The sequence below is a fragment of the Hemitrygon akajei genome, chromosome 9, assembly GCF_048418815.1.
Source record: "Hemitrygon akajei chromosome 9, sHemAka1.3, whole genome shotgun sequence".
Taxonomy (NCBI): domain Eukaryota; kingdom Metazoa; phylum Chordata; class Chondrichthyes; order Myliobatiformes; family Dasyatidae; genus Hemitrygon; species Hemitrygon akajei.
The window spans coordinates 160,286,953-160,312,971 of record NC_133132.1 but is presented as its reverse complement, the minus strand read 5'-3'; the positions used below and the strand labels follow the sequence as shown (position 1 = coordinate 160,312,971).

The 26,019-nt window shown below is 39.6% G+C and overlaps 2 protein-coding genes across 4 annotated transcripts in view; one reads left to right on the top strand and one right to left on the bottom strand.

Moving 5' to 3' along the window:
• cep85l (centrosomal protein 85, like) overlaps positions 1 to 26,019 on the bottom strand; it is a 322,550-nt gene that overhangs the window by 134,359 nt on the left and 162,172 nt on the right. The gene's annotated exons all lie outside the window — the stretch shown is intronic.
• pln1 (phospholamban 1) lies at positions 8 to 26,019 on the top strand. The gene is made up of 2 exons (XM_073057400.1): positions 8 to 113; positions 24,542 to 26,019. Exon 2 carries the CDS (start codon positions 24,627 to 24,629, stop codon positions 24,786 to 24,788), a length of 162 nt encoding a protein of 53 aa, XP_072913501.1. The 5' UTR covers positions 8 to 113; positions 24,542 to 24,626; the 3' UTR covers positions 24,789 to 26,019.

Genomic DNA, 26,019 nt, shown 5'->3' with positions numbered 1-26,019 from the left:
TTTAACTGTAATAAACTTTGAGCTACTCAGATGAAAATCGTACAGCACACCGACACTCCTTGATCACAGCCACCCTGCAGCTCACACCCCTAACCCACTGAGCCCCTACCAAGGTAAGAGAATAATTTTGCTCTAAGTTAACAACTGTGGATTTAAAATTAATTATTTAAAACAAACATAATGAAGCTTTTTAATTTTTTTTAAGTACAGTCTCTGCTTGGGAACTGGAAGGAATTAATTCAGTCAAAATAATCCAATATTTGAAGCAGAGGATTAATAATTGAAAATAACATCAAACCTAGAAAATACAATTTAGAACTTTTATATTGTAATAATTAATCATTGCAAGGAAGACTTAACAGAAACAAAAACTTTACTTTATGAATATTTAGAGGAATTTCTCCACCTTTATTACTGGGGAAGAGAGAGGAAATACAATAAAACCACACTGATTCAATGCAGTGATATGATTAAAGTGATGCCATCGAATTTTTAACTGGCTCAACATCAAGATTCTGCATTTTTAAAGAAGTCCGTTGAATGAAATATCTCCGAAGACTTTGGTCTTGGCTGATCATAAATAAGTAAACTATTAAAATATAGTCAAATGTAAAAGAAAATTGGTGGGACATTGAACGTGTAAGCTAGCAATGAGAAATGCTCAGCTTGTCTCCACCTGGAATTGCACGATTTTAAATAATGTTGAGTATTTGAAAACATTCAAAGCTAAAACTATTGGTATAAATTTTGAGAGATTGCAGGCAGCTTGAAGAATTGGACAAAAGATCTGCCTACTTGAATCATCTATATTCTCAGGATTATCAATATATTTACTACACAGATTTTCTTGTCACGTCTTCCAAGATCCACCCTGGGAGCAATTCATCGATGTCCCACACAGGGAGCAGAATTCCACTCAGTTTATATCTATATTTGTGCAATGATGTGACATTTATCTGCAATTCAGAACATGCCAAAATCCCACTCAAGTTCAGACTAAAGCTTCAATTGTTGTTACTGGTGCAATTTTACCATGAAGAATTTACTTTAAGATTTGGATTTCATGTGTTTTCAGACTTTGACTGCTCTCTTGATTCCATGTGTGTGAAATTCTACCAATGAAAGCTGAGTAATATTTTTCACCTCTGCTACCTTTACAAAGAGCAGGCCATTATGTATTACTGAGATATGTGTTTTCACTTTGTCCTTCACTAAAAACGGTACACCCAGAAAATTAAGCAATTCAAAAAAGTATTTATTCTAGAAATCCATGGCAGCAATCATGTAGAATAATTGTTCTATCCAGCTTGCTCCTTTCTCTAAATTAATGTGAATGTACTAGTGAATACAAAAGTGGAATTTCAACACTAAATACATCAATTAGAAAATAGTCATGTGGCTTGAACAATCAAACCCCAGTTTTAAATTAAAAACAAAGTAGCAGATTTGAACATCACTGCATCTGTTTCATCATCGTCATTATGTGCTGCGTTGTATAACGTGGGTGATCATGGTCTACCTGACTATGATTGTTCTTGGCAACTTTTTCTACAGAGGTGGTTTGCCATTGCCTTCTTCTGGGCAGTGTCTTTACAAGACAGGTGACCCCAGTTATTATCAAAACTCTTCAGAGATTGTCTGCCTGGCATCAGTGGTCACGTAACCAGGACTTGTGATATGCACCAGCTGCTCATATGACCATCCACCACCTGCTCGCATGGCTTCATGTGACCCTGGTTGAGGGGCTAAGCAGGTGCTACACCTTGCCCAAGGGTGACCTGCAGCTAGCAGAGGGAAGGAGAACCTTACACCTCCTTTGGTAGAGACGCATCTCCACTCTGCCACCCAAGCATCTGTTTAACACCTTCAAAATGAATATATCAAATGACATTTACAGGAACCAATATCTTACAATGCTAGGATTCCCGCCACATATCTGATTCAACATAGGGAAGAGCCTTTTTTATAATAATGTGTTAAGTTGATCACTTTAAAAAATATATCTCTTCTTACTTAAATCCACTTCTTTCACAGGGCTATTTCATCAGCACCAGATTTTATATCGTATACAGCAACAGACCCTTTGCATTCTTATTAATTATGATAGTGAAGCAAACCAGAGTACAATACGATTGTTCCACTCACGCTACAGTACCAGTGGAAAGTTGAAAGAATTTCACTGTTAAGTCACTGATCTGGTGAGCTGGTGGTGGGTTAGGTAAGAGGAGGTTAAAAAAATATCAGCAGTTGCTCTGTGAACCCAAGATAAATATATTTTCTTCCATAGGATTTCTGGAGAATCACAGCCCTGATTCCTAAGCATTGGGTGCCCATGGGTATTTGCTGAAGTGAGACGTGTCACCTACTAACATTAGTGGAAGTGAAGTTTGCTGTCAGTGCAATCACTGTACGGTTAGGATGTCAGATGTGGATTGTAGCTATTTTCAACTCTGGGTTTCAGATTTGCCATTATGTCAGGAACAAGAAGCCCGTGACAGGACTGCAGACATTTTATCAAACCGTTAACCCTAGGGCCAACAGAGGCACTAGATGGCACAAATTAATGAGCCATGTACTGTTAAAACATAACAATCCTATTGTTGAAAGTGTGCGAGTCTCAAATAATTAAAGACCTTTATTTCAGTGTAGATCATAACAGGTTTTTAATAAGAGTAATAAATCAACACTCACTGGCCACTGATTAGGTACACCTGTACACCTGCTTGTTAATGCAAATATCTAATCAGCCAATCATGTAGCAGCAACTCAAAGCATAAGTGCACAGAGACGTGGTCAAGAGGTTTAGTAGCTGTCCAGATCAAACATCAGAATGGTGAAAGAAACATGATCTAAGTGACTTTGGCCATGAAATTATTTTTAGTGCCAGATGGATTGGTTTGAGTATCTTGGAAACTGCTGACCTCCTGGCAACACTCCTGTGGGCAAAAGTACCTTGTTGATGAGGGAGGTCGGAGGAGACTGACCAACCTGGTTGCAGCAGACAGGAAGGTGACAGTCACTCAAATGAACATGCACTACAACAGTGGTGTGCAGAAGAGAATCTCCAACTATGCAACATGTTCCAGTGGATGGGCAACTGCAGCAGAAGACCATGAACATACACTCAGCGGCCACTTTATTAAGTGCAGGAGGTATCTAACAAATTGGCCGCTGTGTGTCGATTGTACTTCCTGGACATTATTTGTCAGGTGAACCAAAGGCTAGTCTCGTGTGTAATTTTCAACATGGACAGCAGTTGAGAAAATAACGAACCATTAAAATGTGAGTTATATTCAATTATAAAGAAGCTGAAATACAGAAATAGGTCATGCACTTCAATCTAAACTCATTAGGATTTACATCCTGCTGTATCATGAGCCTTGCTCCCATTCCCCTGCCCTTTTCCAATCCCAATTTCCTCCTCTTTCCTTATTTCTAACTGGTAAGTTCTTGATTAAAACTTACTTTCATTGCAGTTAATATTTCACTGCACAAATTAATGCAATTCTATTTTTAAAACTACTGAAACGTGAATAATTGACTACAATTAAATCTTGATAAATCTGCATCCAGTCACTGAAGTCAAACTTACACTAGTGTGGGCAACGGTGCAGTTGGATTTACAGACTCGAAGGCATGGCAGTGCTCACCTTCTCTGTTTAAAGAAAAGGAAAGCAGTTTGGGGAATTACGAGTATGCTAAGGAGATTATGCAGTCATCATTGATGTCACAACTAGGGAGATGATATCATACTGGACCTTCTGCAAGTTCCTTATCTTTCTTGCAGAAAGCACCTGCGTAGTTATGCTCTATGTCACCTTCATAACCCTGTTGATCACTCTCCACAGGTGCAAACACAATTATTAATATAAAAGGTGCCATTCATTAGTTTCAGCTATATCCTTTAAGATCAGCACTCAGCTGCACCAACTAAATCTACCTTGAATAAAAATACAGTTAAGCAGTTTATCTCATGAGAAGTTGGCACACACCAGAACACTTTTTATCTCTGTCTTTATCTCCACCTGCCTCTTGCTGACGTTCGTACGTACTCTTTGAAATCAGGCGCTTTTTACCCTGCGACTCTGCACAGTGGTGGGTGGTGGTAGGGGGGTGGAGGTCAAAATACTTAGAACCTGATGCATTTTTAGGGCAAGGATCTGCTGAAATTCCTGGAAGAGACCTGACCAACGGAAGGGTTTACTCTCTCTTGGAATTCCTTCTGTCCTGGTTGCCCTGGGGTTTAGTATTTTGGAGGGCAGAATGAACCTGTCACATGGACCACTGAGTGGCAGGAGTGGGGGGCACTGTACTCAACAGACGTCCACACATCTATGTTTTATTGGGGGGTTCAGTGTTTAATGAACCTCAACTTCCCATGATCATTATGTAAAGATGGTATACTTAACTAAAGTCAGATATTTGAGAGTAAAGATTTAAGATCTTCAGACATTGTCTTTATTTGTCATAAGCACATCAAAACATTGAAACATTTACATCAATGACCGACACAAAGTGTTGCCATGCTAACATAGCATTGACACAGCTCACTGACCCTTCCTAAATCAGAGCACTCAGAGGAAGCCCTTTCAAACTCAGGGAGAATGTACAAATTCCTTACAGAGAGCGGCAGGAATTGAACCCCACTCACTGGTGCTAGCCACACTGCTACCATGATGTTCTTGATTAAGCCATTGGTCAAACCATTGACAGAGCCTCCAATGGTCCCTCAAATCATGGAAAATATGATAAATGCTTAAAACTCGTCAAATAGTGTGTCTTTCGTTGCTAAGATTAAATGAGTATTAAATGGGTAGATGTACTGGAACTTTGTGAGGAGGAAAACAATGAAGAATGTGTTTATTATCATGAGCAATTCCTCACTTGAACGTGGTTTCAAACATGTACAAAAACAAAGTTGTCAGAGGGAACTCCGTTACAGGTTGAGACTCAGTTTTTTTTAAATTGTTTCGTTTTCACACAAAATCTCATTACTTTTTTCTAACAGTTTAGCGACCTCAAGCTGGACAGTTATGTGAGAAATTTCACAAGTTGAGTCTGAGCTGGATGTCTTCTTTACATGAATGGACAACGTGGTAGTCTGCGTGCAACATGCAGCAAAGTTCAAAGGAGTTCTTAGTGCACTTATACAACTTCTGATTATGTGAAAGGGCTGTAAGAATACTTGTGAAAGTTTCATAGAACAGAGCTGCAACAGGGGCTCCTTACCACAACACCCTCATGTTCAAGAGCAAAAGAAAATCTCATCTTGTTATTGGTTATATATTTATTTCTTGTTCAGGAACATTGCTCATTGCTGAGTTTAGTCACTAATATACACTCTTTGGCCACTTTATTAGATACCTCCTGTACCTTATAAAGTGCCCAATGAGTGTATGTTTGTGGTCTTCTGCTGCTGTAGCCCATCCACTTCATGGTTTTTTGTGTTGAGCATTCAGAGAAGTATTTTTGCAAGCCACAGTTGTAACATTTGAGCATTTCCTGCAATCTGATGGCATGAATATTGATTTCTACATCCTGTAAAAAAAAATTCTCTTCTGTTCTCCAGGCTGGCCTCTTACCTCTTCTCACCTGGGTCTCCTGCTCCTTCCCTATACCTTAAGGTCCACTCTCCTTTCCTACCAGATTCCTTCCTCACCAGCCCTTTTACCCTTCCCTCTCACCTGGTTTCACCTATCACCTTCCAGCTAACCTCCTTCCTCTCCGCCAAACTTTTTATATCGGCATCTTCCCTTTCCTTTCCAGTCCTAGAGAAGGGTCTCAGCCTGAAACGTCAACTGTTTATTCATTTCTATAGATACTGCCTGACCTGCTGAGTTCCTCCAGCATTTTGTGTGTTGCTCTGGATTCCCAGCATCTGCAGAATTTCTTGTGTTTATAGTTATTTGGGTTACTGTCACCCTTCTGTCAGCTTGAACCAATCTGGCCATTCTCATCTGACCTCTCTCATTAACAAAGCATTTTCACCCAAAGAACTGCCACTCAATGGATTTTTTTTTTTTGTTTTTGTATAATCCTGTGTAAACTCTAGAGTCTGTTATTTACAAAAATATCAGGAGATCAGTACTTTTTCCAAGATACTCAAACCACCCCATCTGGCACCAACAATCATTCCATGGTCAACATCACATAAGCAACAAAACTGCTTCGAAAGACACTTCAAAAGCTTGAAGGTGGACAGGATTATATTTTTAAACAGATTTTTTTATTGTTAGTAGTCAGACTTGCTAAGAAGGTTTCATTAGTGCTGGGAATATAACTTTGCAAATGATCAAAATCTGAAATAACAACACAAAACATTATGAATAATTAGCAAGTCATACAGTATCTGTAGAAAGAGAAATAGTGTTGATATTTTGGTCAAAGACCCTCTAGTATATCTTCCACAATCTGTGCATTGTTTTTTGTATATTGTGGTTAACACAACATTTCACAGCATCTGCTGTAAAATTGGGATCTGATTCCCACCACTGCCTGTAAGGAATTTGTACATTCTCCCTTGCGACCACATGGGTTTCCTCTGGGTTCCCTGGTTTCCTCCCACATTCTGAAGATATTCAGCTAGGATTAGTGACATGTTACATTGGCACCGGATGCGTGGCAACGCATGCAAGCCGCCCCAGCACAATCCTTGCTGATTAAATTTGATGCAGACGATGCATTTCACTGTACTGCATGTTTTGATATACAGCTGACACATAAAGCTAATCTTTAGATAATTTTTGAATGAATTGAGATGTCAACAACATTTTGATTACTTACATCTTAAAGTTAAAAACAAATAAAAAGTTACTTTAAAAATCTCTTAGTCGGTGAGAATACCCACATAGATAAACACCCGGATTAAATAAGAAGCAGGCATCTCAGATCAAGACCTCACACATCATTTAAACAATAGACAGCATTAACAATTTGGCGTTAAACCACTAGTGAAATCAGACAGATTAGGCAACATAAAAATAAACTTGCTGTTACGTCTTTCAAATTCCATCTCAAGCATCACACAGTAAGCCATAAATATATTTTATATAATTTTTTTTTGAAGTATTAGTACCAACCTTGCAAGAAGCAAGGTTGTTAGCATTGTCAAAATATTTTATTGTACGTGGCCAATGCCCAATGTTCAACAAGATATGAGTCATGTGTTGTCCAAATTTGGTCAGAACACGGGGCTTCCCAAATAAGCCCATTTTGGTTTTAAATGTAAGACTACAAAACAGCAAGAAAAAAGCCCTGTTAAAATGCTCATGAAGTGTAATTTGTAAGAGCTATTAATGGCACAGGTGAAAAGTCTTAACAATAAAAGCACTGATGGCTCACACAATGTGAGTTTTTAATCAATCCCCATTAAAGTAAATCTCTGACCTGAAAAATTCAAATGAACAAGATCCTTTGAAACTGGAAGTGAAATATTAGAGACAAGTATGGATTTTTATTGTGCTATATTAAATATATGAAGCCAAACAAAGAATCTAATTAAGTAAGGCACTAGGGTAATTATCCTGTAACATCAGCCCTTTGGAAAATAACCATTATGATATTTTATTACTGGTACCTTCTATTCAATGAAGTATAGTTCCTGTAAATTTAATTAGGCAAAGATAATAAAGGTTTAAGAAATAAAGTTAGCTTCAAATAAATTAAAATTTCCAAAAGTTCCGGAATGGGCTCTCACAAATCCAGCAAAGTGACCAGCACTGGTTACAGACTAGCTCACTGTGCTTATGCCAACTTCACACCAGGAAAGCAGGCAGAAGGCAAAGAAATTCCTGCTTTGTCGCATCTTGGCGTTATTACAGTACAAAGCAGTGGAAGCAGCAAAAAAGCTCAGCTTACGACACTAGGTTTTAGCTACCACAATGGAAAATAATCACCGCTACTTCATACTGGTCTATTTTTATCTGAATGAATAAACTGATCAATGTTTTGATTCAAATTGAAAACTCTATTTTACCATACTCAGTAGCGCTAGCTCAACAATGATAACCTGAGCTAATTCCTAAACAATAATAAGGAAGGAGTATATCAGTTTTCAGAAGATCCTGACTAATTTCGTTGATAGGTCACATTCTACAATGGTACCTTAGGAAGTAAACAAGGGCCACAAAGATCGTGTGACTGTTATTAGCCGAGCAGTATCTGCATTCCTGCCACAGTGGGATATTGATGTAGATCATAAGACTCTAAATGTAGCCAGCTGTTAACATTTGCAATTCTGCATTCACTTCAACTAGTTTTCCCTCAGACCCCATGGCAGTGATAACACACAATATAATAAGCAAACTGAATCCTTTTAGTCTAGTCTTGTCTGAAAAAGGAACACACTTCATACACTGGAAAAAAAATCCCCCATCTATCCCACTCCCCCCCACCCCAGATGACACAATACTTTGTGGGCAAGAAGCTATTGAGTATCTTCCAGTTAAATCTCATGGAATAAATTGATAGGAAAGGACTATAACTTGGAAAGCATAGACTATACAACATCAAATTGGAATTAGGCCATTTGGCCCATCAAATCTGCTCTGCTATTCTGTCATGGCTGACTTATTATCCCCCTTAATCCCATTCTCCTGCTTTCTCCCCATAACCTTTGACATCTTGATTAATCAAGAAGCTATCTACCTCCAATTTAAATACTCAATGATTTTTTCTGCACAGCCTTCTGTGGCCATGGATTCTAAAGATTCACCACCCTCTGACTAAAGAAATTTTTCCTCATCTCTGTTCTAAATGGACATCCCTCATTTCTGAGGCTGTGCCCTCTTGTCCAAGACTCCCCCGCTATAGGAGACATCCTTTCTGCGTCCACTCTATTCTGACCTTTCAATATTTGATAGGTTACAATGAGACGTCCACTCATTCTTCTTAACTTCATCAAGTACGTGCCCATAAAGCCATCAAACGCTCATCACAAGTAAACTTTTCATTCCTGGATCATTCTCATCAACCTCCTCTGGACCCTATTAAAGCATTTAGAATTCCCGATTGTAGAATTTGAAAGCAAGGCAAACTCTGAAGGGAAGTCAGCTTGCTGCATTAATCTATGAATAAAATATGTGCCTGTTTGGTCTTGACAGATCTTCTAAAAGTTCAGCACCACCTGTGATTCAATGCTTCAGACCTGTCTGAGCCTAACATCCCAATTTGATTAAGTCCTATCTTTATGTAGTTCAAATTTGGGATTTGTAAACATATCCAGCCTCTGCCATGACCTCTAGCTACCTCCGAGTTCTGCTTCCTTTGAACTGAAGACTGCAGCTCTTCGCAATGTTCAAAGTACATTTATTATTGAAGCATGTGTACAGTATGCAACCCTGAGATTCGTCCTCCCACAGGCAGTCATGAAGCAAAGAAACACCATGGCACGCACTTAACGAAAAACATCAAATGTCGAACACGCAAAGAAAAGAACAATTCCTGCAAATACCAGAAAGCAAGAAAATAAACATCAAATAGCAGAGTCCCTGATACAGCCACTGAGTCAGGTCAGTTTAGCACTGAGCAGGACCTCTCCTCAAAATTCAAACTGAGATATTGACTTCATAACCTTAGAAAGAACTTACAGGGTGGAGGACACTATGTCGTGGGGATAAGTGAGCAGAAAACAACAAAAAAAATGCAAATGTCAGAAATCCAAAAGAAAACAGAGTAAACATGAAACACTCGTCAGGTCAGGCACAGTTTGTGGACTGAGAAATAGAAATAACATTTCAGGCCGATGACTTTTTAAAATCAGGTAATCATAAGTAAGGTTATGCTGGAAAAGGACAATTGAACCTGCAAAGGAAAGAGTCCCGCCAAAGGGTCTTGGCCCAAAACGTCACCCGCCACATTGTGCTTCTTCATCCCCTCCCCCTTCTTTTCCAGTCCTGAAGAAGGGTCTCAGTCCGAAACATCAACTGTGTACTCTTTTCCTAGCCTGCTGCGTTTCTCCAGCAGTTTGCGTGTTGCTCAGATTTCCAGCGTCTGCAGATATTCTCTTGTTTGAGATTGGGAAAGGATCATCTTAGAGCATATTATTTGTCACCTGTAGATCGAAACAAGCAGTGGGATGTGTTGTTCACATCAAATCGGCGAGGATTGCTCCGGGGGTGGGGGGGGGGGGGGAGCAGCCATGCTTCCGTGCCTATATAGCATGCCCACAACTCACCGATCCTAACCATACCTCTTTGGAAAGTGGGAGGGAAACCAGAGCACCTGGCAGAAACCCAAACAGTCACAGGGAGAATGTACAAACTGCTCAAAGTTCAAAGTAAATTTTATTATCAAAGTACATATATGTCACCATATACAACCCTGAGATTCATTTTCCTGGGCATACTCAGCAAACCTATAGACTAGTATTTATAACGGAATCAATTAAGGATCATCCAATGTGCAGAAGACAACAAACTATGCAAGAGGAAATATAAATAAGTAGCAGTAAATAACAAGAGCATGAAATAGCAAAATGAGGAGTTCGCAAAGTGAGATCATTGCTTGTGGGTCGGAATGGATGGGCAAGTGTGTGTAGTTAACCCCTGGTTCAACAGCATGATGGTTGTGGGGTAGTAACTGGTGGCGTGAGTCCTAAGGCTCCTACAGACAGAGGCAAGAATCAAATCCTGATCTTACATCCTGAGTTTTGTTTGTTTATTTGGATTTCTTTTTTGTAATTCATTCTGGGGATGCAGGCATCAGGAACTCGGCCAGCACTTAAAGCTCGTCACTAATCAATAGCATTGCCTAGAGTGATACAGCAGGGAAACAGTCTCTTTGGCCCAACCGGTGCATGGTGACTAACATGCTCATCTAAGCTGGTCCCATCTGCCAGCATTTGGCCCATAACCTTCCAAACACTTCCAATCCGTGTAGCTGTTTAATTATCCTTTAAAAGTTGTTATTTTACCTGCCTCAATCACTTCCTCTGGCAGCACATTCCACAAAGGTGCCACCCTTTGTGTAACACAGTCGCCCTACAAGTTCTTATTTTCCCCCTCTTACCTTAAGTGTTTGCCCGCTAGCTCTTAATACCCAACTCTGAGAAAAGGATGAGTGCTTTAACCCTATTTATGCCCCCATGTTATTATACAGCCCTATAAGATCACTTCTCGATCTCCTACATTCTAAGGAATAAAATCCTAGCCTATCCAATCTCTCCCTTTAACACAAAAGATTAAAAAGATTCAGGATTCAAAGTACATTTATTATCAAAGTGTGCATGCAACATGCACCCCTGAGGTTTGACTTCCCGCAGACAGCCACTAAACGCTGTCCTAACAGCATTCTTGTAGATCTCTTCTGTGCTCTTTCTAGTTTTGTAACATTTTCTATGGTAGGGCAACCAAAACTGAACACAATACCCCAAAAGTGTGGTGTCATCAGTGTCCTGCAGATCTGCACCATGACCTCCAATCTAGCTCACTCAGCTCCTCCTCACAAAGCCTGATATCCAATCATGGCAGCATCTGAACCCTCTCTAAAGCTTCAACACCATTCCTGTAATGTGCCTTCTTAAATCATAACTGGTTTGGTGAAGGTTTATATCCCAATCTTGAAGAAGGATCTGCATAATTAATCATATAACATGCATAAGACAGACTGTCTCAGATATGAGGGCAATGACTGTAGCTTGTGCCTGTTTCTGTTGGAACAGAGGAGACTGAGGGTTGACCTGACAGAGGTGCACTGAACTATGAGGGGCATTGATAGAATAACAGTGAGAACATTTTCCTTGTGGCAGAAAACATCTAAAACCAGAGAACTGAGGATTGACATAAGGAGTAAGGGGTTTAGAGGGAAGAAAATGATTTATTTTCCCCAATTAGAGTGTAATTGGGCATTTGGAATGCAAAGTCAAAAAGTTTCATAACAGTTACTTAGTATTGCAATTGAAACAAAGATGTTCACAGGTTTTTTTTCCATAGAAGCCTCATGGCCTGCTAAGTTCCCCCAGCATTTTGTGTGTATTGCTTGGATTTCCAGCATCTGCGGATTTTCCCTTGTTTGTTACAGGTTGATAGGGTGGTTAAGAAGGCATATGGTGCTTTGGCCTTCATTAGTTGGGTGATTGAGTTCAGGAGCTATGATGTAATGTTGCAGCTCTACAAAACCCTGGTTAGACCACACAACCAGGGTTCATTGCTAGTCACCTCATTACAGGAAGAATGTGGAAGCTTTAGAGATGGTGCAGAGGAGATTTACCAGGATGCTACCTGGACTAGGGAGAATGTTTTATGAGGATAGGTTTAGCAAGTTAGGGTTTTTCTTTTTGGAGTGAAGAATGATTGGAGCAGATTAGATACGGGTGCACAAGTTGTTGAGAGGCAAAGACAGAGTGAACAGCTAGCACCTGCGAGCTTCAGAGTGGAAATAGTAAATATGAGAGGACATAACGTTAAGGAGATTCAAAGGTTCACATAAGGAGAATGTTAGAGGTAGACTTTTATGATTTACTGAGAATGGTGGGTGCATGAAATGCCCTGCCAGGAATGGTGGTGGAGGCAGAAACATGAGGGATATTTAAGAGACTCTTAAATAGGCACATGGATGAGAGAAAAATGGAGGGCAATGTGAGAGGAAAGGGTTAGATTGATCTTAGAATAGGTTGAACGTCAGCACAAAACCATGGGCTGTAGAGCATGTACTGTGCTATATTGTCCTATTTTATTCAAAATCCTTTTCTGTGTTGTTGAATGTTCATCAGTTAATCACATTTTTGAAAAGTGCTTTTAAAAAGATGTTTTGGTTGTCATTAGGTTGTTATCACTAGTTGTCAAATATTTTACAGGTCAAGCAACTGAAAATATACAACTAAGATATTACAACCATAGAACTTTTATCTCTCCCTAGTACCAAAATAAAAAGTATAATTTTTCTAAGAACAAACTTAAAGTCTTAACTAGCAATACAAGTGATTCTTCTATATATAGCTTTTCTTTCAAATTATTATCATAAAACTCATTCTAAGTTTCTCTTTGGCTTTTCAAATTGTGTGTATAGTTATATTCTGTGATGTCCCACAAATCTGCTCTAATTCCCAATCCTCAGATGTGAAAATGCTTGCAGCTCTTTCAGTTCAGCCACAGATGATTAAAACATACTTTGTGCTATGAATATATTGCATAAACAAATGGGGCCCCTAAATGATAACAGCAACAGAGAAAATTTCTAGGGTTAGATCAAGAACTCTAAATTACAGACTTCCTCAGTATGAACCACAGAAAACCAGGATATGTTAAACTTTTTGGCCACGTTGTTCCATTTCTGTCTACAGTCTGCAAAGTTCAGCAGTGCAAACTAGCCCAGCTTAAGTTACCCAGCATCAGGACTGTCCTAGGTTTAGTCTTCACCTGGATCCCAAAGCCCATTGATTTCAATAGTGATTGTGCACAAGGATTTAAGAAGCAAGCAGGACAATGTTGTTTTCATTTTTATTTCCTTTGCTTTATTTAAATGATTTTATTTATCAAGGATCAATTTTTTTCACCATATGCATTTACATGCATTAGGAATTTGCCGTGATGTCTTGGTCAGAGTGGGACATGCAACAAAAATCAACAACAAACTCCTCTCAGGCTTCCAGCCAGGTACACGTGTCTATAATAACTGACATTTCGATGACAAACTTTGTGTCTTCATCCGGGATGATGCCTGGGCGTGTCTAGTCCAGTGGTGTTTACACCTGTCATCCGTCCTTCCTGATTGGTTAGTCTTCATCCAATCAGGTTTCCACAGTCCCACCTTGTTTACAATTGAATTCCAGTTCTTACTTAGAGTGAGGCCTTCGTTTTTGTTAAAATTCTTTTCCTCCGGCTTTATTTCAGTATCAGCCAGATGGGATGCATGGTGGAAAGCCACATCAAGGAGCACAGGAGGTGTATCCTTTTGGGTTACCCGGAGAAATCAGCGGTAATAGAACATTGCGTTTGACGGCACAGAACTACTGTGCCTAACCAATGGCTTTGGGAACTAATTGGTGAAGGAAGCCATTGAAATAAAACCAGAGGATAAGAATTTTTACAAAGATGAAGGTCTCACTCTAAGCAAGAACTGGGATTTGATTGTACACAAAGTGTAAGAGTGGAAACCTGATTGGATGAGGACTAACCAATCAGGGGGATGGACTACAGGGGTATAAATACTACCAGAACAGACATGCCCAGGCATCATCCCTGATGAACATGACAGAGTTTGTCATAGAAACATCGGTAAAAATCGATACCTGGCTGGAAACTCGAGACAAACTCATATATGCCAGGAAAGCACTAGACCCATTTTCAAAAAACAGCAACATTCAACAATTATAAAGAATAAAGAATTATACAAAAATACAGTCAGAAAATAAAGCACAAATATACAATAAAATGTGCATAAATAGACAAATACCAGCATGTATTTACGATGTAAAAAGGGTAAATCTATGTATGTGTTTTGTCTTATTAGTTAACTTTGCTTTTGAGATTAAATTATTAATCTTTTAAATTACTCTCTTCAATTGTAAAAGTTTGATGTATTGGGATGAAATTGAGGAAATAAACATAGTGACAGCCTTCAATGATGAAGAATCCCTTTGGGGAGGGTATCATTCAGGAAGTTGGGGGGGGATGAAATATCAAGTTCAAGTTTAATTATCATTCAATTGTACATGAATATAGCCAAATGAAACAGCGTTCCTCCAGGGCCAAGGTGTTATGGTTATGATAGCAGAAAACATACAGTTGCACAAAAAATGCCAAAGCCCCTGAATGGCCAGGCCTGTAGAATGATGGCGCATGGGATGTTGTCCTGATCCAGCTTGTTCTTCCACCGAGCAAACACCAAGGGAGGGGCCAGTCCCTAACCCAGAATGGACACCACTGGGCCAACAGAGGCCTCTGCTCTATTCCATGCTGCCTTGGCATCTCCTCTCCTGGGTGGTTGCAACAGAAGACCCTGAAATCCGAGTGCCTTGTCCTTGCCACAACCGAGACAACACAGCTTCCCCGCCATCAGTCTCACCAATGAACTAGTGAGCCAGACCTGCACTATTCCACATAACCAATGTTCAACAGGGTCTTACAATCACAAGAAAATCGTCCAGGACAATCACTTGCACCTCTTCTTGGACCGCACATCACCTCGGCACAACAACGGTACACAAAAAGCCCAGGTGACAACTGTGGTATGAAATAAGTCCAGCTCCTTCGCCTTTGAGCAATCCCTCTATCTCCCACTCTCCTCAAAACCAGCTCTGCTGCTGCCAAAAGACATTAGAGAGGCATTTCAGGAGACGGGCCTCCAGGTCCAATTTCTGGGTTCCTGCGCAGATCAGAACTCAATATTGTCATGTTTTGTAGCTTCAAACCATTCAACTAATTTGAAGGAAAACAAGAGAGCCAAGAAAGAGAGTCTTAGTTTGTTCTTTACTCTAAGCAAGACATGCACGTATCGCGTGGTAGCATGATGACCAACGCAATTCACGTAATTACCCAAATAACGTACTTTATTATTGAAATGAACAAGAATACTTAATCAAACAATATATTTACAAGATTACTCAAATGTTACTGCTATTTCAAATACACAACAAGTATCCATCAAGATAAGCAGTGGCTTTGGTGGACCAATGGGCATCAATCCAATATGTTTCAAACCTCAGAAATTACTTAGTATATCATTTGGTATACACACATGTCAAATCCAGAAAGGCTCAAATGGAGGGAAATTTTTATCTCCAACTTGCTGGTTTCAATATTCATGTGCATCGACACCTATTTATCTGTGGACTCTGTCAATGTCACTGGATTATCACTCAATCAATAATAACATTTAAGTTAGTGAAAAAAATTATTAAATATATTGTACAAGGCAAGGTCTTATTTAGTGCAGCTGAACCACAGATAAATAAGTAATAATATTATCAATATTCTATGCTTTACAAATGTTATTCAGAATTAATTGCTTAACTGACTCTGCATTTTAATGATCCAAAATATATCATTTTTAGAAAAAATATGGATTTAGCTTGAGGTATGCTAAAATAAATACATTTAGAAAGTCTGAACAGTATTTATTGGCTTACTTGAAAAATATTTGGCATATCCCTTCTAATGTCATACCTAATTATAGCTTCTATCACATAACAGAAAAATGACAGATAATGTCTGTCTGCTGTTAATCAACCTACAAATATATGTCACAAAGTGAATCCAATGTCATACCAATATGCCCTTCCTATTTGTCTTTCCCAGCCATTGCCTAAACTTACAGTTTTGTTTCAGAAAATCAAAGGAGGTTGTTTTCGTGGCCAAGCTATATTCAGCGTTCAGACAATAGAAATTCAAAAGATGTGACTTTGTCTGACCTTGAGATGGTTTGTCAAAGATGTAAGGCTTTATGCAGAGATGAAACATATACTAATTAAATATGAATCACAGGGAATGGATTTCTCAAGGAATAAAAACCTGCCCTTCAATATAAAGCAGATTAAAAACTGGCCCCTGAGCAGTTTTGAGGTTCATGTTCTTGACAATCTCATCCCCTTTTAGTCTTCTGACTTGATCATTTGTAACACTGAAGTTGCAGTTGACAAAAGTACATCTATTGTCCCATTGACTTGACTTATCAGATACCATTATTATGTGAGAATGATCTTCTCACAAGTCATACAAAAAATAAATCATTTCAGTGATTTTGCAGAAATATGCATTGCACTGGAAAAGGAGAAAGCACGGTCACACATTATAAAATGTTTATATGCACCACATATACTCTGGAATGAACTATCAGACTGCTATTAACACAATTAACTTTAACATCTGAAATGCATATGCTCCACCTATGAATTTTTTCATGTTAGATTAGTCTTAATATCTTTGCATTTTAAATACAGTCCTCAAGCTTTGACAGTGCAAGGTAATTTTAAATGAACTAGCAACTCTCTTCTACTTTTGACTTTCAACTAACACAGTTATTACACATCAAACATCAGGCTCTTGAACCAAAGGAGATAATTTCACTCAGCTTCACTTGCACCATCTTTGAAATATCCCCACAACCTATGGACTCACTTTCAAGGACTCTTCATCTCACGTTCTTGACATGCTTTGTTTATTTATTATTATTATTATTATTATTATTATTATTATTATTATTATTATTATTATTATTATTAATTTTTGTATTTGCACAGTTTGTTGTCTTTTGCAACTTGGTTGAATGACCAAGTTGGTGCTGTCCTTCAATAATTCTATTATGGATTTATTGAGAATGCACACAAGAAAATGAATCTTAGGGTTGTATATGGTGATATATATGTACTTTGATAATACATTTACTTTGATCTTTTTCTTACTGGAGAATTTGTAATCATCATGTTACCCATCAGAATTACTTCTGATACAGCCATGACATAGTTCAGAAGATCTTACCTTGAATTTGTATAATTATCATTGAGGCCTATGATTAAAAGAAATTTACAAATCAATAGAAGCTGTTTCACTGAATTCCAGATTACAGCAAAAAACACATATTGCTGGAGGAACTCAGCAGATTACAGATTCCAGCAAGTCTGTGCTTCTAAATTCAATGTAGATCTTTGTAACAACTGTAGGCAAAGTGAGCATAGTTCTTTCCCCATGGACCATAAAACTTCTGCATTATATGTTGTGGAAAAATGGATCATATTCATTACTTTTAGGAAGCAAAGAAGGAAAACAAAATCCCATTAGTCATGTCAACGTTACGATACAGTCTTTAGAAGTGAAGTGCTAATTTTTTTTTTAATTTCAAGCATATGCTTTGGTGTGAATTTTAATTCAATTAATTTTTGGTGAGCAAGCAGTGGCTTGACATAGAAACTCACCTATTCCAAAAGTGAGGTGTGGAGTAAACATAAGAGATGCTGTAGATGCTGGAGATCCAGAGTAGCACCCATAACAGTCGACATTTTGGACCAAGACCCGTCAATCTTGATGGAGGGTCTCAATCAAAACCTCAACTATTTATACCTTTCCATAGATGTTGCCTGACTTGCTGGATTCCCTAGCATTTTGTAGGGGTGTAGTAATTTAACTCTTATACCCCATTTAAGACCATAAGACATAGGAGCAGAATTAGGCCTTTTGGACAATCAAGTCTGCTCTGCCATTTCGTCATGGCCAATCCATTTTTCCTCTTAGCCTAAGGCCAATATCGTACTTGGTACAGCTGGGTAATCTGAGGAGTATGGGAGAAACAAAGGACCAAAGTAGGAGAGGGGAAAGAGATTTCTTCCTTGAGCTTCCCTGCAAAGATGATGCAACCAAGAAAGGAGCATGTGTCATTGGAAATGTCCAACTCCCATTATCTCCAAGGCAAGGGACTCTTTCAGCACTGACTCTCTGACTGCACTGTGTCTCTTTTATCATGCCTTTAAGAGTTATGTTGCTGCAGAACATGTGAACATTATACTGTAACAATAAAAAATTTTCAGATTGATTTCTTGACAGTCCCTCACAAAAAGCCCAAAGTAAATGAAAGAGTTCAGGAGGCATTTGATGTTGCCTTTCACCAACGTTCCATAATTTAAAAAGACTGACTTTTAAGCAAGTGAAATGACGAGAAGTAATTACTAATTTTGAATTAGAATTAGTTTATTATTTTCACATGTACAAAGATACACTGAAAAGCTTGCCTAGCTCTCTGTTCATACAGATTAGATCGTTACACAGTGCACTGAGGTAGAACAAGGTAAAACAATAACAATGCAGTGATTATAATAGAAATTATGAGTGGATTTGTAAGTAACAGCTTACAATAAGTCGCCACATTCTGCCACCTTCCAGCTAGAGACGATTAGAAAAGAGAAGTTAATTTTATAAGCTACAGAACTTAAAATATGTGATTTTATTTCTGTGCTTTCATTTCTTCTTGGAACATAGATGATTGAAGGGAGATTTCATAGAGGTATACATAATTGTAGATAGGAAAAATGCAAGCTGTCGTTTTTCACTGAGATTAATTGGGACTACAACTAGAGGTTATGGGTTAAGGACGAAAGGAGAAAAGTTTAAGGGGAACATGAGGGGAAACTTCTTCACTCTGAGGGTCGAGTGAGTGCTGAATGAGCTGCCAGTACATTTAAGTGAAGTTTGGATAGGTACATGGATGGTAGGGATATGGAGAGTTATGGTCCTGGTATTGGTTGATGGGAGTAGGCAGTTTAAATGGTTTGGCATGGATTAGATGGGCCAAATGGCCTGTTTCTGCGCTGTAACTTTCTATGATTCTCTGACTTCATGTTCACAAAGTTAACATTATCAAATCAACCAATGAATGTAGCTGAAAGTTAATTCAAAGAAATTTGATCTGACCCGCTTCTCCATAAAACTAAGAAATTTGAGGAAATATAAGCTATTATTAATAAGCAGATACAAAGGAAATAAGTTATTAATAATATCTGGTTTAGGCCTAGACATTTAACTTACATGTCCAGTTTACTGACGTGATGAACTGGGATTCTGTGTTTCTACTTTGAAACCTATTTTCGCAGTGGGCACGTGCGTCCTTCACTTCTGTGTGGAGACACATTTCTCCTGATCTGTAAATAACCCTGTCGTAAATCTCTATCTGCAACCTGATCTGAGTTCAATTGACTACAGCCCGAGCCTTGCCTCGGGAGCTGTCACTTTTCCATTTCATCTTCATTCAACATTGCTGGTTGGGAGCTGCAAGGTTCAACTGGCATTACAGATGCCAAAATGGGTCCAAAATAGTGACTGATGCGTGCACGCATAACACGCCTCGTGTCATATTGGGAAGGGCACAATAACTTGTAATGGGCTTGCATGCCAGAACTATGAGGTTTAAGCAAAGTGTAAAGGTCATCCTCATATCTGCAAACATTTTATCACAAACCGGTTAATTTTAGAATCAGAATTGGTATATTATATCTGACACGTCATAAGATTTGCTGTTTTGCAGCAGCAGTACAGTGCCATACATAAAAATTACTATTATAAGTTACAATAAGGAATATATAAAAAATAAGTTAGTGCAAAAATAGAGCAAAATAATGCTCATGAGCTGTTCAGAACTCTGTTGGCAGAAGGGAAGAGGCTCTTTCAAAAACATTGAGTCTTCAGGCTCCTATACCTCCTCCCTCATGACATAATGAGGAGAGAGCATGTACTGGTTTGGTATCTACTTACTAACTGCCTGCTTACGCCACTGGCGCTTACTGTAGCAATGAAGGTCCTCCAACTTCATTGCTGTTTCCGTAACAATTTTTTTTGACCAGTCAGGTTTGTTAGAACCTGGAGGGTCAATTCAGTAGACCACTCCTAATCTGACCTCTACCCTTTGACCTGTTTGTCATGGGTGACCCTACCAGGAGCCAAAGCAGAAGGCCCTGATTCCAGCCAGCACAGCTCTCCAGGTCACTGAGGCATGCAAGCCTCCAAATCCCACGACAAGGGTGTAGTCCTCTTGGAGGGTCCTAGATGGTAAGTGGCCCGAATGTCATCTTCCTGGGGCAGTGCCATTTGAAGATATCACTGTTGTGGGGAGGATAGTTGCCATGGTGGAATTGGCTAAGTTTACAACCCTCTCCATTAAACACAATCACAGGAGTCAATGCTTAGACACCCACTGCCCCCATTCTGTACTATGCAAAGTGATTATTGATCACATGCAGGTTTATTGATGGACAGAGTGTTAGTTACCCTGGTCACAGACTCATGGAGTCAGATTCACAATGAGATACAGCAGGGGCACGGGCCCTTCAAACTTCCGGATTCAACTTTGGTAGCATCTGCTGTGCTGTCAATGCTTGGATTCTTTTCAAGGACTTTTCTTCTCACCAGCTGGCTCTTGATCGCAGTGTGAACCTCACACACAGGAGCGGACCATGTGCGTAATGTGGCCACCCATCATATCACCAGTTAAGGATCACTCTGGAACAACAGCCCTTCTCTCACCAGCACGTTTGTCCTCAGCCTCCTCCTCTTCCAGGGTGAGGCTAAATGGAAATGAGGGAAACAGCACCTCATATTTTAACTGGGTAGTCTACAACCAGATACAGGTATATTAAATCCGCAACTCCAACCAGATGCATATACATCGAACCCTCCAACTTTGAACATAGAACTGTACAGCACAATAGAGGCCCTTCAGATCATGATGTTGTGCTGACCATTTAGCCTACTCCAAGCTCAATCTAACCATTGTCTCCCACATAACCCTCCATTTTCCCTTCAATCATTTGCCCATCTAAGAGTTTCTTAAGTGCCCCTAACGTATCTGCCTGTATTGCCACCCCAGGCAGCACATTCCACGCACCCACCACTGTCATGCGTAAAAAATCTGCCTCGGACTTTTCTCCAAATAGCTTAAGGTTGCGTCCACTCGTACTAACCATCTTTGCCCTGGGAAAAAGGCTTCCGGTAATAATCTCTACCCACCACCTGTACCCTCCTCCCATTTTGCTCTCCTTACATCCACCTCAGGCCCCCTATCACGATTTCTTTCTACACCTCCACCCACTCGATTTCCCATCACCCACACACTGGTTCCTCTCCCCCCTACTGTTTCCCTCTGCCCAACACATTTCCTTTCCACCAGTGAGAGATGTTCCCACCGGATTTGATTCCTCTCCTATCAGGTTCTGTTATTAACATAGAACAATACAGCACAGTACAGGACCTTCAGCCCACAATGTTGTGCCGGCCCTTAAACCCTGCCTCCCATATATCCCCCCACCTTAAATGCCTCCATATCCCTGTCTATTAGTCTCTTAAATTTCGCTAGTGTATCTGCCTCCACCATTGACTCAGGCAGTGCATTCCATGCACCAACCACTCTCTGAGTAAAAAACCTTCCTCTAACATCCCCCTTGAACTTCCCTCCCTCCACCTTAAAGCCACGTCCTCCTGTATTGAGCAGTGGTGCCCTGGGGAAGAGGCACTGGCTGTCCACGCTATCTATTCCTCTTAATATCTTGTATACCTCTATCATGACTCCTTCTCAACCTCCTTCTCTCCAGAGAGTAAAGTCCTGGCTCTCTTAATCTCTGACCATAATGCACACTCTCGAAACCAGGTCCTGGTAAATCTCCTCTGTACCCTTTCCAATGCTTCCACATCCTTCCTATAGTGAGGCGACCAGAACTGGACACAGTATTCCAAGTGTGGCCTAACCAAAGTTTTATAGAGCTGCATCATTACCCCGCGATTCTTAAATTCTATCCCTCGACTTATGAAAGCTAACACTCCATAAGCTTTCTTAACTACCCTATCTACCTGTGAGGCAACTTTCAGGGATCTGTGGACATGTATCCCCAGATCCCTCTGCTCCTCCACAATACCAAGTATCCTGCCAATTACTTTGTACTCTGCCTTGGAGTTTGTCCTTCCAAAGTGCACCACCTCACACTTCTCTGGGTTGAAATCCATCTGCCACTTCTCAGCCCATCTATCTATCTATATTAATCCATATTACTTCCATCTATCACCTCCTAGTATCCATCACTATGTCCACTCTTCTTTCTTCATCTGTCTCTCACCCCTCCTCAGCTCTGCCCACCTGTTGCCTGCCAGCTTTGGCTCCTCCCCTTCTCTTCACCTTTTTATACTGGATACCTCCCCTCGATCCTTCACATTCTTAACCCGAAACATCAACTGCCCATTTCACTCTGATCTGCTGAGTTCCTCCAGCATCCTTCCCTGTTGGTCCTGTTGCTGGCTCCACTCAGGAGGCAGCTTGCCTAACTACAGATAAGTTCGCCAGTCTGCCGCATCCTGCTCAACTTTGCCAGCAGGCAGGCTTCGCTCTTACCAACAGCTATCAAGTAACATTTATCTCTTATCAACAGCTGCCCCAGTCAAGGAGGAGGTAAAACAAAAAGAGACAAGTTAAGAGTAGGCAAATAATAACTAATCAGACTGAGTTTTTAACAATAACAAGTCCAATATCCCACTTTCACTAGTGTTTCTACTTCATCTCCTAACTGAGTATCAGACATTATCCATTTCATTGCAATGATTCAATAAAAAGCAAACTGAAGATTAAAGCACTTAAATATACAAGCAGAACTTCAGCATGGAAACACTAGCTAATGCATTTGATTAATTTGCTTTATGCCAACATTCTTCAAGTCTCTATCTGCCATGCCATTCCTAAGCTGCGTTTCCCTGATGGCTGACAGAATGGCTAGTGTAAGACTGACCAACGGTGACTGGAGAGAGATTATGGACAATTGTCTTCCTGGCAAACTACAGATCAATACCATTCACCTCCATGGGATTGCTGCCACTTTCCCAAGCTCACATTCCCAGTAATCTGTGGAATGGATGGTTGGAGGTGCATCAAGGACTCGAGGCCACTTGCCCAAGGCTACCCAGATCATGATAACAGCAGGCAGAGCTTGGACAGCAACACTGGGTGGCTTCTCCCTTTCGAAGGATGTCACCGCTAGTTGCTTGCACAATGTGCCTCATCTTTAGATGATTCAGGTTGGTTTTAATCAGAGCAAGCGAACTAGAACTGAATATGAAATTATTCACTGCGGAGATGCATTGGCAAAATAAAGCGATTAATGCTGGCTTAAGTGATTAATCACTGAAGTGATTATAAGGAAACACCACCAATCCCCTGTACTGCCCATAATTTGTCAAATAGGTGCAAGTTATTCAGGAGTTCTGAGAAACACAAGAGATTTTACAGATGTTGGAAATCTAGAGCAACACACACAAAATGCTGGAGGAACTCAGCAGGTCAGGCACCATCTATGGAAGAGAATAAATAGTCGACTTTTTGAGCTGAGAGGCTTCAGGCAAGTATATGGAGTTAAGTGGGATCCGGGATCAGCCATGAAGGAATGGCAGAGCAGACTCGATGGGCTAAATGGCCTAATTATGCTCCTATGTCTTATGGTCTTAGGACTGGAAAGCAAGAGGGAAGAAGCCAGAATCAAAGGAGTTCTGATGCCCATCTTATATGAGAAAATGTTACGTATGTGATTATATGACAGTGCAAAACTATCGACTTTCGATTATACAGAGGTGAAGGTTCATACTTGGCTTCTGGTTTTAAATAAATTATATTATTATGACAGGATATTATATTCTGCTCTGTAACTTCATACTAAATTACCTGCTAATAGTCTAGAAGGTAATAGTAATATCCCAGAAGATATTTTGAACATCAAAGTCGTATTTGACATTTTCCAGGAAAAAGTCCTGGAAAACTGGAGAACTCTGTTGAGCACTAAGAGGTCAATTGCGAGTGCCTTGCCTGTGAATACTGCTTTCATAAAAGTACCTAAATAACACAGCAACAGTTATTGTACAAGGGCTCTCCAGAGAGGGTTGTTATTCAGCAAGTGGCACAAGCTATTCACTTTAAACTATCATTTTGCTCACAAAATGTAAATATTGCTGCCTGTTTAAACGAATGATAAATTTTCTATGCATTACTGTTTTTCCCCAGAAGTACTAATAATAATCTTTGATGTACAAAGCACTTCTCTTATTTGATTTCCTTTCTCACTTTTGCACCTTTCCTCTGCCTGCCTTGTTAGATCTCCTTGAATAAAAGCAGCTTCTGCACTTTCTGCTACCTCCTCGCTTCTCTGCCAGCCTCTCATAACGTGTGCCTGAATCACCATGGATAAGGTTCAGCAGATAACCAGCTCTGCCCTACGAAGAGCCTCTGCCATTGACGTGAATCCACAAGACCGCCAAAAGCTACATGGGCTCCTTATCAACTTTATTCTGATTGTTGGTTGCCTCCTTTTTATATACGTCGTAAAACTGCTGATGTTCTAACACTGGGGCACGGACTCTTTATTAGCAGACTGCTGCAGCTCTTCTAAACTGTGACGTTATTGTGTATATCCTGATTTTTTTTGTTAAGAATACTTATGAAATGATACATTAACACAAATATGGTTAAACAAATATTCTCAGTTTTGTTTCAACATAATTATTTCAAATGTTAGATCTTCTCATAGTTGAAAAGAATTCCAGTCTAGGTCCGTAAAACATACAATGAATGAATGTATGTTACAGCTTTGTCCTTTTAGGCAGTCTTGGCTTGCAGTATCATATGCACTTTACTAAATAAATAAAGGCTACAATCGACGAGTAGAAGTTAACACCTTGAAGAAAGTTTTCCCCTGTGGCCTAAATAAAAGACCATCAGAATATGTGCTCCAGGTGATGGGCTTAGTTAAGATTGTTACAGAAATTTCACTTGGATGCAAGATGTACGTCTGGTAAATAGTTTAAAGTAAAGCTGGAGAGCATGACTGCTCAGTGGTTGTCTGAATTATTTAAGAATCTTAGTCTCACAAGATTCAGATAATCACTAAACATTGCATGCAATATGCTTGTAAAGTGGTTTAATGTTTCTATTAATGTTATAAAGACATGCTAACTCCTGTCATTGGATTGTTTGCAATCACTTAGCATGCTTAATTCTTTGCACTTCAGAAACCATTGTATTTGATAAGGACTTGCTTTTATAGAGTGCTTTTCATGGTCCCATATTGGCCTGGTGCAGTTCGAAAAGAGCAGGCAGTTTAAATAGTTTGGTATGGACTGGAGGGGTTATACTTTTCAATGACTCTATAACTTTCTCAGAGTTCTCTGAATTGCTGAACATCCAATTAAATACTTTATGGTGAACGGAGCTGGCTGCTGCGTACACATTTTCATTTTGTTGGGCAATTGTTTGTTGAAGTGTAAACCCGTGAATATTTAGAGTTACTGTAACATGGGTTCAAGTGAAAGAGCTCTTTTGAACATTTAATTTCATCCATTGATATCTACATAATACAGCAGTGAGCTGTTTCTTAATTGGAGCCTAGAATCCTGTTCTCCGCAATCCATTCTGAAAACATTTTAAAGTTATGAATTGTTCAAGAAAGACTTGTTAGCCTCTTTCTTTAAGTCCTCATTCAGAGTAGAAGTGGAAGGAGCTCAGTATTTTTCCTTGTTGCATGCACTGGAAATGTTATACTGTTAAAAAAAACTTGCAATAAAATTCAAACAAGCA

Bases quoted from the DNA above. Each gene is read 5' to 3' on its own strand.
- pln1 (XM_073057400.1), top strand. From the start codon at position 24,627: ATGGATAAGGTTCAGCAGATAACCAGCTCTGCCCTACGAAGAGCCTCT.